The sequence below is a fragment of the Ammodytes marinus genome (assembly GCF_949987685.1).
Source record: "Ammodytes marinus genome assembly, chromosome: 2".
NCBI lineage: Eukaryota > Metazoa > Chordata > Actinopteri > Uranoscopiformes > Ammodytidae > Ammodytes > Ammodytes marinus.
In genome coordinates, this window is record NC_137231.1 from 6,812,358 (window position 1) to 6,828,630 (window position 16,273).

Consider the following 16,273-nt stretch of genomic DNA (forward strand, 5'->3'; position numbering starts at 1 on the left):
AGCTAAAAAAAACAGGCTCCAAAATTGAAAGTTTTTGTTGACCAATCCATGACAAAAATGCTACCTAACCTTCTCTGATAGGTCCAAGATGGTTACAAGATGTATTCTAGTTGCAGTCCGTAATAATTCTCAACTGAAGAGTCAGTCGGCTTCATGTGTCTTTCTTAGCAATAGAGGGCGAATGAGAATTTCAAACAAGTCCTGCGTTTATTTTCTTCTCTTGATTATTCATAACTCCAATTAAAGGTTGGATTTTGTATTTGGCTTATTGAGATCATGTGTTTTCTTTCAAATAACTACTGTATATATGAGGGTAGAAAAGAAATACCTCGACTTTACAGCAATTTAAAATACATTACAAATGAAATGTGTTCCCTGCACAATTCCATTTGTTTTCTGCCACATTATGCTGAGAAATAACTTTATTTATGTATAATGCACTTTTTGGGACAAAGTCACATAGTGTCATGCAAGTGACAGTAATAAACCAAAGAGAAAAAGTAATAAAACGGCAATGATAAAATGAAGAGATTATAAATCACTGAGAGCAGTAATAAAATGGACACATAATAAAATGACAAGCCGAAAGATGATAGCAATCAATCAAAGCCCAAAACATGAGATGAGTTTGTAAAAGTTTTTGACGTGATTTGCAAGAAGCGAGTAAAGAACGGATGTAAACACTTGTTTCCATTCTAAACCATACATCTTTGCAGGATTTATTTTCTAATTAAAGGTGCTCCCAGGAACTTTCAGTTTGTGTTCATTCTTGCACCTCCTGTGGAAAAAAGTGGTAGTGTTTTTACTACGCCAGCAGTTGTTCCTGGGTGAGCGTGTACCCATGATAAAGGCATTAAGATAAACTATATTAAAAATAGCATTCTTTGCACTGATGGTCTCGTTTGCTGTTAAATGTCATGTTACATCAGTGGGATGGCTTGAGGGAAAAAGGGGAGTAAACTGGTGCTTCAATCACTTTGCACACAGCAGTATGTTGTCTGTGTGAGTCCCTGCAGTGAGAGTGAGCCCTCCCCCAGGTTTCTCCCACAGCTTGCTAAGGTTACTATCCATACAACACCCCGGTGTGCTCACCTAACACAGTCCTCTGCTGGGAACATTACCAGCCCTCCACACAGGGGAAACCTTTCCAAGGTGCCGCCGTTAAAGGTTGACAGACGGGATATTTTTAAGACAGTTATATAACCAAAACATATACAGTATATTATATATTCCTTATATATATCTACATGTATATAAACATTAGGATGTTTTTGATGTTACTCACAAACGATATGGTTCTTTCAGTCATCTTGTTCTGTACTCTTATATTATTGCCTTTTTTAATAGTTTTTATACACAATATTTTAATATTATTATTTTTTGAATGGGATGACGTACTTTTAGTTTGGATTTCTGCTGCTTTGTAAAGCAATTGTATATGTGGATTTTGAAAAGTTTTGTATACATACTGTATATACAGTTTACATATTCTGTATATTACATCAATCACCGCAACAGTCACTGATCAACTCCATACGAAAGTAGCTTTTGATGCATTTCAGCATCTCAAAAAAATGCTTTTATCTTGGACACCTGGTATTTGGAGTCTGACATAAGTATTTTTCTTGCAGCCCTTTAACAGACCATGCATGTTTGTTGGCAAGTTTTAGATCCTTAGTAGCAAGTCTTCTAACCAGTTTCAAATTCTATATTGTTTTAGATCGTATATGAATGTTTCCGACCGTTTCAGGCATCCATTGGTTTCCATTCACTTAACTTGGTGTGAAAATCAACTAGCATCAATTCAAATCTGAAGTTTGCGTCAGTTGCATAATCCATCAGAGAAATCGTCAGGTCTGCATTCAGTTGTGTCAATGACGCATTACTGTGTGATGATAGTGCAGTTTAATCACAGATTGATTTGAAAGGTCTCCACTGCCGATGACTGATGTTCACTGATTCCACAACTCAAGCAATTTCAGAGCAGTGTCTGCTAACTGTGTTTCATACCAAATAGAAATGAATGGAAATCAATGGCTGTCTGGACTGCTTAAAAAAATGCTCCCAATTTTCTAAAACACAGTAGAAGGATTTATATAATGGTGTGCTGTGATCTAAAGTATATTTTAGAATATTTTCTATATTAATATAATATATGACAGTTTTGACCTTGTTCATTGATGGAAGGGGGCAACGAGACTTCCAAAATATCCAGTGTTGGTAGAGAAACCAGACCAAACCAGAGCTAAAAGGACAATGAATAATGGAGTAACATTGATCAGAAGGTTGAAAACATAACTTCCAACCAGTGCTTAAATTCAGTGTCTGCGAGATGAGCAAGCACAAACTGTTGGCCATAATGTCGATGTTACGTCAGCAGCTTGTTGTGCTCCCTGAAAGTGGCCAAAATATGTTTTTAAATTCCTTTTTAAAGGGAAAGTTAGTGAACAGCGTTGCACTAGATGTAGCAAGGTAGATTACCTGCAACTGTGCTGGAAGCTATTACAGCCTTTGCTTTTTCAGATTTCCTTCGACTTGAACATTAAAGATTGCAACAGTAACTCATGGTTCAGATATTTAGAATGACAACATCAGATCTTTTGAATCATGGGGAGGACTGTAAAATATTACTACTGATACCATCACTGCTGCTGATAGAATATACTACTCATCCACATGTGTGGAGCTTGATCTAAATGGCTCATTATGATCTTTCCCAGAGACTTCCAGTGTAGCACTGATCAATTCTCTTAATAACGCCCTTGTATGGATGACACTGACTGATTGTGATGAAAAAGCAGCGTCAGCCTTATGATCATCAAACCAATGCATCATTTCAACCATAGTTGGGACAGAAGAGGTGGACGTGGAGATACGTTTGTAAAAGACTCTGTCATATTCATCTGTCTGTGTGTGTGTGTGTGTGTGTGTGTGTGTGTGTGTGTGTGTGTCTATCTCTGAACACACCATTCCTCAACCGTGTCGCGACGCTGACAGCCGTGGGTAATGGCAGTGGAACTCGCTCCTCATTTACTGGGAGCTGGCAGTGTAACAGTTCGCTCAGAACTCTTAAGTGCTTGTTAATTTAATATGCAAATAAGTCTCTTGTCAATCTGAATGCATTTTAATGAAAAAGCTCCTGCTCCAGTGGGACGGGGGATTTTTACAGGTTGACTGTGTGGCTGTGTGCACAGAATACAGTAGGTGTGACCAGAGGGGTAATGTAACTAACACATTTTCTCCACATATATAACTGCTGACCTAAAGCCTAAATATCCCTTCAATTGTACGCTAAACATGAGATTATTTTTATGTTTATGTTTTTAACAGCTTTAGTTTGTCACAGACAGCCATTGATTTTTGTTTATTTGTGTCTCTTGAATAATCTGCAGTAGCTCTGAGCCGAGCAGCTGATTGGCAGAGTGATACAAATATAGAGTGCTATCTTGTTCTCTTAACTCAATTATTGTTTTCAGGTACTCTTTACACCACTGTGGGTGTGGCTGAGGGTTAGTAGTGAGACCCTGAGCTACAATATATGTGGGTACAGAGAATGAAAGCCCAGATGGCCCTTTATAGAAGTGTGCAGCGTGGCTACTTGAAGCCTTGAACATGTAACACATGGGAAGTGATGCCGCCGTCACCTCCACACTTGCCTCCTGTGTTCTGTGTGAGCCAGTGTTCCCAGCAGATAGATAGAGCTTCAAGAAGGAATTCTGGGATATGAGAGGGAGCAAACACAAGCATCAGCCTGCACAAACATGATAGTGACACACACACACACAGACACACGCACGCACGCACACACACGCACACACACTCCTCTACCCACCACATCCCTCTGTTAATGACAGACCTTAGCACAACCTTTGCCTGCGTATGGGTTGCGCAGTATGCTGAAAGTAAGGTGAGTGTGTTATTGGGAAGGTGGGGGGGATTGCAGGCGGTGTTAAGTCAAGCAGGAACTCTCAATGTTGCTAATTTATTTACAGATTTAATTAGATGGATAGAGCCCTCACAGATATAAGAAAGAGAGGAGAGATGTTGCCAGCGTTACAGCACTTTAATTATGGTAGCAGGCTCCTGATCCCTGCGCTGCGCTGTCTGGGGAGCCAGTTAATTAAAATCCTCATTATTTTACTTTTAATTAGTTCCCCCCTCTTTTGTTTCCTTCCACCATATGGCCGTGTTCCGTGCTCAAATTAACCTAATTGAGCTAATTAAGCCCATCACTTTAATTATTCAAAGCGTTCCGATTGGCCAGGAGAACTTTTCCACCCTATCCCCTTCCCTCACATTCCTGTGTGAGGCTTTGAGGTTGTAGAGTGTCTCTCTTTGTCATTGTGCTCCTCTACATGCTGAAGGCACTGAGTTATGGCCGCAACATGCTTCACCTCCTACATGTTCCTGCAGTGTGTCTCATGTTTCACACACACACACACACACACACACACACACACACACACACACACATACAATGCAGGGCATAGCAGTGCAGCACCAGAGACCTCAACCACTTCAAAAGGGGGATACATATATCATGGGAACGTTTAACACTATGATTATGACAAATTAGGTGGTGCATGTATGTTGTTAGTTGTTGTTGTGGCTACTTCTCCCCAGTCATCTGATGCTAGGGGACTGGAGCGACACCATAAATAGCTTTTGGCAGCATGCACAGCTTTCAGAAGGATTGTCAGCACACACCTAAATGCCATAGACCTCTTTCAACACGCTACCATTTCCTTTACATGCTTGGATTTTGAAAGTGGTGACAACCAGATGGCGCTTTTACAGCAAGCGCATACTTACGACGTTGAGCCCTATGCCTTAAGGGACAAGACCTGTATATCAGCATTCATCTACAGCAGGGGTGTCAAACTCATTTTGGTTCGAGGGCCACATACAGCCTCTCTGATCTCAAGTGGGCCGGACCAGTAAAATAATGGCAAAATAACGTACATATGTCAACTCCAAATCTCTAGCTTTGTTTTTCAGTAATATGCTTTATCACTCAGCCTACATTTGTAACCTACATTATCATAGATCACAAGGGATCTCTGTATCCCCCAGGAAATGTCTTAGTAAAGGTTGCTGCTGGCCATGGGAATAGGAGGTGCGGCGCGTAGCGCCGCAGCAAAAATTTTGGGGGTATTTTGCTCAAAGATGCCAATATACGCACTAATGAAATAAACAACTGTTTATTTGAATACACAAATACAACAGGCACTGACCTTACAGTTGTCCAATTTTGTTTACTATATGTACAGGGACACATTTTGTGCAAACATGCAGACAGTACAAAATTAAATTAAATAAAAGTGCAACTTCTACTGTTTTGATTTATTTTTAAATACAGAGGTTATTGGTTGTTTTGGAATTCGTTTTTCCCAATTTAAAACATAAAAATAAAGCAGCTTGGAAAATTAGGAAATAAATCTTGTAGGCCTACACTAGCATGCTCCTGCTCGTTTCGCGCGTGCAGAGCCGCGGACACATCGCGCTTGCTAGTACATTAATTGTTCAGCACTAAAAATATATATATATATTTTTTTTTTGGTTTTTACTTTGCCATAAAGCACTGGAGGAAACATTAATAGCGGTGAAGCAAGATTGCCATTTACCATTTCCCACGTTGCTAAAATGTGCTTTTTAAAATTTTGGCTGCCCCCTAGCGGCTGGAGTGAGCATTTTGGTTATTTCTTTAAAAATTCATATCTCCTCACAGGAATGGGCTAGAGACTTACTTTTTTTTTTGAAATGCTCATAAATGTGTGCTCTACAAGTCGCGGGCCGGATTAAATCATCTCGCGGGCCGGATCCGGCCCGCGGGCCGTATGTTTGACACCACTGATCTACAGCATGTAGGCTACTCCACACACGCACTGTACCTCTCTGGCACTCTTCATTCTAAGCTCACAGGCTTATTTTTTTACATTTATACCCCTATTTATTTGAAGACCTCATGCAAAAGCGTTTTGATCCCTAAAATAGTGCTAGGATTAGCTCACTAGGCCTAGGAATATCTAGGCAATATATATATTTGTAAACCTACTGACTGAGAATACCATCATGGCTTCTTTATTTCACTGACCTCCTTGTTAACTGTTGTGTGTATTGGTTTTATTCTTTTGTTGTAAGTCATTTGACTAAACCAACCCTTTTACTGTATGCTACGCTCAAGTGTAGGACAACATGGTAACTTCGTCTCGCGTTGACTTCAGCAGAATAGTTTTTCTTGGGGCTCCACATAGACTACTGTTTGCCACTCATCACATTTCTAAGAGAAGTGTTGCTGCTTCAAGCCTTCCAAAATAATTATGTAGGCCTATATACGTGTTCTTATTTATTCAGTTTTACCCACCAAAATGTAACAGGCTTTTGGAAGAGCTGGAAGCAGTGACTTCTCTCAGTTTATTACGTTCACACATTCAACGTGTGATCTATGAATGGTGTAGTCAGTCAGTGTATCTCACATTATGTAGAAGAGGAGAAAAAGCACTCAGTAGCCTACAGTGACACTTGAGTACTGATGCCCCATTAGCAGAGTGTCTTTATTAGCTGTAGTGTCGCGAAAGGAAGATGACATGCAGCTCAAAAGCAGCAAAGTAATGAGTGCTGGGCATTAAACGTGGAGTCAAAATGAAAGGGAAAAAAAGAGTGAGAACAATAATTCCTTTTTTTTTTAAAACATCCTAAACAAGAGTTGCTGTTCCCAAAGTGGCAAAGGGATCTCCTGTGTTATTCAGACTTTAGTTCACGTCTGGCGACACAAAGCAAGCAGACTGGACTGTGTCAGAGATGTGTAAGCCTACGCCAGCCCATTTCCCATTTCCAAAAAAAACCCACACAAGCACAGAGAGGAGAGTTTGAAAGAGCTTCTTCTGGCAGACAGCAAGCAGATCAGCACCAGAAAGAACTTGGGCTTAAGGAAGGCAGCCATCTTGGATGTGTATCACAGGAGTGTATTCGGGCAAGAAGACGGTCCTCTTCATCATGAGCATGTAAAAATATCCTGGCATCGTCATCATCATCATCCTGTGCTTTCACACAATGTGAGGCGGAGGAGCTCAGGCAATTACACTCATCTGCATGTGTTAATATGATTAATTAGCAGGAATAAACACTTTCCTATGACACAGGCTACATGGTGAGCCACACACACACACCTGCAGACGCTCCGATAAAAGACGACGCCTTCTTCGTGGCAAAGAGCCTTTTTCTCAGAGACCTGCTAATTGGCATCTGAAAACGTTCCGGCTAATTAGGAGCAGGCAGATGAGGCTTGATTAGTTTGAATGCAAAGTGTAACTTGTGGTGCGGTGGGACTGGGGGAAAATGTGCCGAGGTTTTTATTTCTTCATCATCACGATACAAAAGATAATTGTAATTGTGATCATTTGCATACGTTAATGAATTTGCGTGACGCTTTCGTGATCAGACGTGGAATAAATAATTGATGCCGTATCAGCACCTTACCGCGACAAGGGGGACGCTTTGGAAAATAGCATAAGCGCATTAAGGTGGTGCGGGGTTTGATGGCTTGCCACGCTCCCAGGCAAAGGTGTGAAAAAGTAGAGCAGATCCTATCTTCTTCTTCTGCTGCTTCCTGCACGCTGCGTACTGCCACCACTGCTATCACGCTTCAGATTAGAGACTTGAAAGTTTTTACATAGCATTAAACAGGCACACTGAGTTAGAAGAATTAGACGCAGCTCAGGAAAAATAATTTTCCAAAGAGTGAGGGAGAACAAAAGAGCTGTGATGGGAAACAAACCCGAGCTGTGTGGGAGCTTTTAATTGGAACATGGTAAACAGTAAATACATCAGATTGTTTCAAATGCCCCTGGATGTAGAGGGGGGCCACTCCCCTTTAATTAGCTCTGCTTCCAGATTAGGCTTTATTTAGAGGCAGGCAGGCAGGCAGCCACCGAGCCAGCCAGCCACGGGATATGCCCCGAGTTCAGCCTCCCAGGAGCTCCAAGCAGCACAGATACAGGGCTCATGTTTAATTGCTTCTGTAAATGGTCAGAGCTCAAGCCCCCCTAATTCCATTCCTCTGGGTAATCAGGCATGTTTTCACCATACAGGGCTAAGGAGAGTGAGGGAGAGACACGGTCACATCCACCCTGCTAGTAGGTACCACGCAATACAATGCCACTCTTAATGACCTCAGCTCAGCTTTGTGACATGTTACAGCAAAATCGTTTTAATAGGATTTTTTTCTTTCTTTTTTTTTAAACTCCACTTCTTTACACAGCAAAACAGCCATCTGATAAAGAAATTCAACTCTACAGGAGAAAACCAAGCACAAACCTTCACTGGAGCATTTCATGTTGTCTTTGCAGAGAAGGGCGTCAGTTAATCATAGGTGACGGACAGAAACGTTACAATGTTTTGTTTTCTCAGAGTGTTTTAAAAAAAAGTTTCTGGTGCAGAGTTTGAATATCTCTCCTGACAAGCAGTTTAAAAAGGTTTTTCCTATGACCGAGCATTTTCCAGATACTCTTGGATTGACACTGATACATTTTTATATTCAATCCTCAGCGTGTTAGATCTCACATTAACATATACAAGAGAGATCAAGAGTTTGTTAAAAAGCACTGGCCAGCTCAAAGGGAATTGATGCCAAATGGCGTAGCAGGCAAAGCTTTGACAGTCATTTTAACTGCAGGCCATCAAACGCTCATTCAGGCATCACCAGTCTTTTTCTTCAGCACTGTTCTCCTCCAGCTTTCTCTTAGCTCTGACAGAGCCCACACACACACACACATACAGTAAGTGTTTTGCATGACGCACAGACCACTTGAACATTGAACAAATGTATGCGCTTAATAGAGTCTGTGATATGGCGAAGGACAGGATATGCTGGTGTAGAAAGTGCGTCTTGCGCTGATGAGAATCCACGACAAACGGAGGGAAAGTAGCAGAAGAAGAATAGTCCAGCGAAGAGCAGTGAAGGGAACACGCAGCACTCAGCATACCTGTTGAAAAGACCAGAGACAGTCAACAGGGTTAGGGGGCACTGCGGGAAAAAAAATATCTGTTTCCTTACTATCCATTCCAAGTGCTAGCTTAGCTTACAGACGTATCCACACACCGAACAAGTAATATGCCGTCAAATATAATATAAGTGGAGACAGCGATTCTGAGGAAAGGCTCTTTGACAAAATCCCCTTTTGTCGAAATCAGTGAATATCTCCTCACCGTCCGATAGCAGTCTGTTCTGTGTGTGCTGGCAAAGAAAAAGGTTCTAATTCACTAGCCTAGGCCCTGTAAACAAACGGTATGTAAACAGAACATTGTTGATTTTTTTCAGCGCACACACAGGAAGTAATCGTAGCGTATCGTGAGGAGGTATTCACTGACTTTGACTAAAAAATATCAAAAATGGTTTTATGATGCTCCAGAAACGACAGACTTTTAAGAGGATACATTCATATGAAAACTAAATACAGAATTACATTTAAACAAAATGTCATCATATAATAATACATTAGTAAAGACCATTGTAACATCTGTAGTGTTTCTTTCTGTTTTAATCTGATTTCATTTTTCAGTGGTAGACCAAGTCATTTAGATTTAACACTGGGTGGATACTTCGGTTGTAAAGAACTTATTTTTGATCTACCTAATTTGGGTTGTATATAAAGTTTGGGGTGGATTAGGGCTGCAACTAACCATTATTTTGATAATCTGTCGATTATAAATCGATTAGTGGTTTGGTCCGTAAACTGTCCAGAAATGGTAAAAAAGTTTTCCAAAGTCCATGTTGACGTCCTCAAATGTATTGTTATGTCCAAAACACAAAGATAGTTCAGTTGACTGTCATAAGAGGATTAAAGAAACCAGAAAATATTCACATTTGAGAAGCTGAAAACAGAGAATTTGGAGATATTCTATTAAAAAATTACTCAAAACTATTAATCGATTATCAAAATAGTTGGCGATTAATTTTATAATCGATTAATAATCGATTATTCGATTAATCGTTGCAGCTCTAAGGTGGATCAAACTCTATTACAAATAACCAAATTCAAAATAGTATTTAAAAGTAAGTATTGACAACACAATAGTGTTTGCAGTGTAACGTGATTCTATATTATAACTGGGATATATTATCATGACTATCCCATTCACTCGTTAGCAATATTTAAATGTTTTAGCCAATCAAAGTGTAGCAAATTTGAAATAATCTTTCTAAATTTTTTTATTTTTACATGACTATATTATTTGTATATAAAATATAACATTTCAGTAGTAACTTGTAACTCAGTTTTCACACAGCTGTAGTGAAGTAAGTATAGTTCACTTTATGGAGGAGTTAAAGTAATGCACTGGTATAACATGGAAATCCTCTTTCCTATTGTGTCTACTGTTATCTTCAGACTCTGTCTTCCCCTTCCTGACACATTGCAGCGTAGACTCATTTGCTAGAATAACGAAAACAGTACCTCTGATTCTGAAGTTTTTACCCTCTCACTCACTGCGCTGTTTTCACAATTTGCTATTGGTCTTACAGCACAGTGATATACTTCTAGTAAATACAGACGCTCCTATATTCTATATTCACTGTTTCTATGCTTTTATTTATTCTGTTTTTATACCTATTTTATTTCTGTTCTTTCTCATGATGTTCTAATGTGTCTTAGGTCTATGTGTGTCTTCTTATTGGAAATAGGTTCTGCTTTATTTTTCAGTGTTAAAGCACTTTGTAAAAGTGTTAAGAAAGGTTTGATATAAATAAATGTAAATGCATGGCACTCTATTCACCTTCTGGTCCGTCAGCACAGAGTTGCTCTGAAGTGGAGGCAGGTGGCTGTTGAGCAAGGCAGCGCCGGGTCGGTCGTGCTCACAGAAGATTGTACCGTTGATGTAATGGAAGCGATCGCCAGGCATCAGTCTGTTTCTACAGGTGGCACAGCTGAAACACTGCAGAGGAAAGGGATCCAGTTCAGACTACCAGCAGCACATTCACATACTACGGCCACCATGTTACAACTTTTAACACAAGATTTGGGAGGCAAAGATACACCTGATGTCAAATACTGAAAATGGATGGATTCATATGAATAAGAAAATGAAACATTGCAGTCCAATCTGTGGGAAAAACAAACAAAAACCTTTAAACCTCTTTAACGATTTCTACGGTGGGTATGTGCGACTTAAAAGATGGAGGACACAATTCCAGTTGGAGGTGGAGTCAGCGATTGTGGAGAATGCTATTTGTCAAATGCACTTTTTTGTCAAAATCAGTGATGATCTCCTCAGGATCCTGTCAGTATGTGTGAGTGTGTGTGCAGAAAAAGAATCCCTTACATACCCGTTGTTGACAAGCCTGTTCACAGAGCCTAGGCTGTGTATTAACACCGGACTAGATTTTTTCAGCGCACACATTACAGACAGGTATTTGATCTTGAGGAGAGATATTCACTGATTCATTCTCCAGAATGGTTGACTTCCACCATTGAGAGGACACCACGTCTCCCTGTCTGCCTTCCCCGCCCACACAATCACCCAGATTGTTTCTGTCAAACAAGCAGCGGGAGACAAAGCCTGTAATGTGAGCGCTTGGGGATTTTTACCTTGAGGTGGTAAACATTTCCCTGTGCCCTCATCACCATCTCATTGGCTGGGATGGACTGGCCGCAGGCGCAGCACGCCCCGCTGTGACCGAACAGTCTGCAAACACACACACATACACACACACACACACACACACAAACAGATTAATCAGTGTGTGCACGCCCGGCAGGCAAAATTAGCTTATTAAGCTGAGTTTCTTTATTTGTCAATTTACACAATGTACATCAAAAATCGTTCTTCGCATATCCCCTCTCAAGTTACCACACTTCGGAGGGGGTCAGAGTGCAGGGTCAACCATAGTACAGCGCCCATGGAGCAATTTGGGGTTAAGTGCCTTGCTCAAGGACACAATGGTAGAGATGGTGGGCACCGTACGTAGATGTAATACCAGCCACCACTAGTTTTACTACTAACACACTCCTGTCCGGTGCCGGGGATGGAACCAGCAACCTCATAGTTACTGGTCGGCCCCTCTTTCCTATAGACCATCCTACAACCCCGATGTAAAGCCAGCAGCCTCCCCCTCCTCTCCTCTCACCTGATGTAGTCGCTCCGACACAGGATCATGCCTCCTTTGCTGTAGCAGCTGGTGCCTATGTCCCCCAGCTGGGCCTGGCAGCAGGAGCACTTGAGGCAGCGCGTGTGCCAGTAGCGCTCCATGGAGAAGAGCAGGAAGCGGTCTGCGATCTTCCCCCCGCATCCTGCACACGACCTGGGGGTCGGAGGAACGCCCGACGCCTGGCTGTTCACCATGCTGCCTTCACAGGCTCCTGGACAAACACAGCAACACAATGAGGTTAATGTTGGACCCGTTTGCGTTCACTTATTTTTAATGATTATTTTTGGGCATTTTCCCTGCTTCATTGGCAGCGTGGAGAGACGAAGATGAAATGGAGTAGATAAGGAAATGACATGCAGAGAACGGCCCGGGATGGATTTGAACTAGGGTTTTCTACGACGAGGACTGAGCTTCAAGGGGAGGGGCCGCTCTCTTCTGTCACAACGATTTGGAAAACAGTCTCTCCTATCTCTGTGTCCATGGGTGGATGGTAACTTTGCAATAATTACAACTGGTAGCTTAACGTTATTATAAAACACGTTATTAGCCATTGCTCAGACAAACCTACACACCATGGCTTGAGCCTGACCCCATGGTCACTGTGACAGCCAACAGGTTGACCTGAACACTAACACCTGTTTAAACGGCCCTTATAAACATCTGTTTTTAACCCAGCCTATCCCAGCAGCACCTGGCCAAATGTGCACACTGACTATAAAGTCACACACATGCCTTTAATGCTTTTCAATGCCTTTCAATTTAGTTGATGTTTTTTGTTGTTGTAATGCCTTGCTTTCTTTGCAGTGCTAGGCACTTCATATTTCTACTCTATTTCATCTTGTTTTTACTATTATTGTCATGGCTATGTTTATTTTATGTCTGTTTTAATGTAAGGCCAGTAATGCACGCGATTGTATCACTGTAAAACACTTTGAGTTGCATTTCTGGTATGTAAGGTGCTATACAAATGATTATTATTAACATACTGATCAACACAAGAAAGAATAGTTGAAATATTTACAATGATAGCACTGTACACAGTAAGGAGTATAGCACATGATCATAGATTGAATATAAAATACATACGATACTATGTCTACATATCTCTGCATGTGTATGTGTGTGTGTGTGTGTGTGTGTGTGTGTGTGTGTGTGTGTGTGTGTGTGTGTGTGTCTGTGTGTGTGTGTGTGTGTGTGTGTGTATTACTAGCCTATACATTATTATAGTGTCCTTTATAACATATGAAAAGTGACCTCATTCATGGTTTGACAGTAGCCTAGGTTAACATAATGTCAGCGCGGTGTATCCTAATGTGAGGGTAGAAAGGGGAAAGTCAACGAATGGGACTTTTTGGAAGAGTGCCAGTTATGAGAATAAACATAACCTAATACTTGAATCATTATAAAAGTATTTTATGTAGGCTATATTTCATTCCGTCTACCCTCACTGACACGCTGTATGCTAGTTTACGGTCGGAAATGCGCGCGCGGATGGGAAAAAAAGGAGGAAAGGGAAGAAGAAGAGACATGTTACCTTGCCGATTCAAAAGCTTTTCCTCCTGCGTTGAAGTTTGAGAAGGCGGGGAGCCACTTCAAATATTCACAAAAACCTCGACACGCTTAGAGAGAGAGTTGTCAACCCGCACTTAGAATGGACATGTTCTGGCTTCCATAGCTTTCCAGAAAAAAAGGCAATTCATTAAAAAGCAGCACAAGACTTTAGCCCGGGACGAAGACGGTAAAATAGTTGAGCAACTCTGCCCGACTTCCAGTTCCGCCAAGAAATAAACTACATGTAGCCGTGTGAAGGAGCAGACATGACGCAGCTTCTCTTCCCTCTCGTTCACTGTTCCAGCTGTCTGTCCGTCAACATGCCTTCATCTGTCTCCGACGCTTTTGACAGCGACACTATTCATCAAAGTGCGCAAGGGGGCTATTTAAATCACCGAGGGGGGGACTCAGCCGACATGAAGCGGCCAGCAACCAATAGGAGAGCGGTGGGGGCGTGTCCACAGTCAAAATGATTTATGGCTTGTTAATATTCACGTTCACGTTCCTTTTAAGCTGCCACTGGGTGTGGGTGCGCTATTGACATGGGAAACAGCTTTGAAAGCCAAGTGAATTAAAAGAAATTGCTCACTTATCTTCAGAGAATAATGAGATTTTGTGATTCAAACGATCATTTTCATGGAACAAAATGAAATGTTGCCTATATTAATTTACCATACGACTTTTCAGCTTTGAATATATCCGTTTAACAGTCAAAGTCAAAAAGTCTTGTGAGTCAAGACTACTTGTTTAGATAAATATAATAAAAAACACCAATGACATGAATAAAATGTCCATGTTCTATGAATTCAAAATAACATTGATGGAATGGATGTAGGCTACATGGAGTGCATGATAATATCCGCATGTATAGATGTCTATATAGCCTACAGTAGAGAGTTGTGTGTATGTATGTGTGTGTGTGTGTGTGTGTGAGTGTGTGTGTGTGTGTGTGTGTGTGTGTGTGTGTGTGTGTGTGTCTGTGTGTGTGTGCGTGTGTGCGTGTGATTGTGCAAGTCAACATCTCATCCTTCCATCCATATTATTTTCTCTAATAGTGTGGTTGAAATGTTAGGTTTTACAACAATCACAGCCATACATTGAATATGACACACTTGATTTTTCTTTCTTATTTTTCTCATCCCCTCCAAGTTGATGGAATATGAATTTAGTGTTGCTCAAGAACAGGACAGATTAGGTTTTATAGGGACAAAGCAAAGGGCTAAATGTAGGTTATTGAAGTATAAAATAATATTATTGGTTAATTTATTTAATTTTGCAGTTAAATTTACACATCATGGTAATTCTGCAGGATTATTGAAAAAAAGTTGACTAGCCAAGCCTACATAACAATACATAACATTTTGAGGGTGCCATACTATAGGGCCCTCAAGATAGGTACATTGAGTAGACATATTTTTATTCTATTCAACATTATTCTATTACATGTACATATTATTTTGAGTGTTATTTTAATGTAGTACTGACTGCTGCTGTTGTTGTTGAGCATGTGACAAATAAACCATCTTGAATCTTGACAATACAGGTCAGTATGTTGTCAACCTGCTGTACCTCCAGTTGAGTTCCAGTAGAGGACAGTATCCTAACTCTGAAAGCTGACACTGGCAGGTGTGTGATGTACATGCTGATATCTGAGTTTATGGAATGCAAAACAAAACAGAGCATGAACTGCATATACATAGATAAACATATACCAGTACATGCTCTCTATTGAAGTTGTTGTTCTTTTCTTAAGCATTTACGTGTTTATGACATTATTATTTAATAATCATTTCTGTTCAGTTCATTTGAGTACATCTACAAGATGAATGTAGTGTTGCAGTGTCTCTATGTGACCACAGGAGGGCAGTGAACAATCATGATTCTAAACACACTCATTTCAACCATCAACTCTGAGGCATTAAAGGCAACATTGTACTAACATAACCCAATTAAAAAAAAAGAATGTGATTATAAAATCCAAATGTATTTTTCAAATTAAATTTTAACGGCAAGTTTTTAGAGAACTGTGTCATGAAAGTTAATGTTATCCATGGGTTCCACCCGAAAAAGACACTTTGGCAATGTTCCCACAAGTGTCGTATTAAAACGCTACCACTGAGAGTCTCCAAAACATATAGACACACTTTATTTTTAAATCTTGCACATGAGCCATTTCAATGGATTGCATGATGGATGGAATAGGAGGAGCAGTTCTGTTTTTTAACAGTTGTAGCAATGTAAACTCACATGGGCAACTACTGAAATATCAAACCATTATTTCGAAAATATGATAAAGAAAACGTGGCATTTGGTCAGGGGCTAATCGGCACTGAATTTGCTGATACCTTAACCTTTCATCTAGTGCTAGCATCATGTGAAGTGTGTTTAGTACTTAGGTTTATGGCCACATTGCCTACTGCAGCATTAAGGATATTCCCATCAGCCTAATTTATACTTTGTGTTAAGTGTTAAATATTAAATGTTAATATGCTAATATTTAATAATTTTACTTGAGGACAATGCACATGGTAAACGTTACAACAAAGTAGCAGGTGAGCAAGAGAATTTGACCAAGAA

At 40.5% G+C, this 16,273-nt stretch overlaps 1 protein-coding gene across 1 annotated transcript; it reads right to left on the minus strand.

The window, feature by feature from the left end:
- Positions 1–7,808: 7,808 nt before the first annotated feature.
- Positions 7,809–14,038, minus strand: LOC307262118 (LIM domain transcription factor LMO4-B). The gene is made up of 5 exons (XM_080042879.1): positions 13,680–14,038; positions 12,125–12,356; positions 11,586–11,682; positions 10,774–10,932; positions 7,809–8,984 (listed from the first exon to the last, which is right to left on the minus strand). Exons 2-5 carry the CDS (start codon positions 12,337–12,339, stop codon positions 8,976–8,978), a joined length of 480 nt encoding a protein of 159 aa, XP_079899005.1. The 5' UTR covers positions 12,340–12,356; positions 13,680–14,038; the 3' UTR covers positions 7,809–8,975.
- Positions 14,039–16,273: the final 2,235 nt, after the last annotated feature.

Coding starts and splice junctions, on each gene's coding strand:
- LOC307262118 (XM_080042879.1), bottom strand. CDS start 12,339: ATGGTGAACAGCCAGGCGTCGGGCGTTCCTCCGACCCCCAGGTCGTGT. Junction 11,683..12,124: donor TGTCGGAGCGACTACATCAG/GTGAGAGGAGAG, acceptor GTGTGTTTGCAG/ACTGTTCGGTCACAGCGGGG. Junction 10,933..11,585: donor GAAATGTTTACCACCTCAAG/GTAAAAATCCCC, acceptor TTTCCTCTGCAG/TGTTTCAGCTGTGCCACCTG.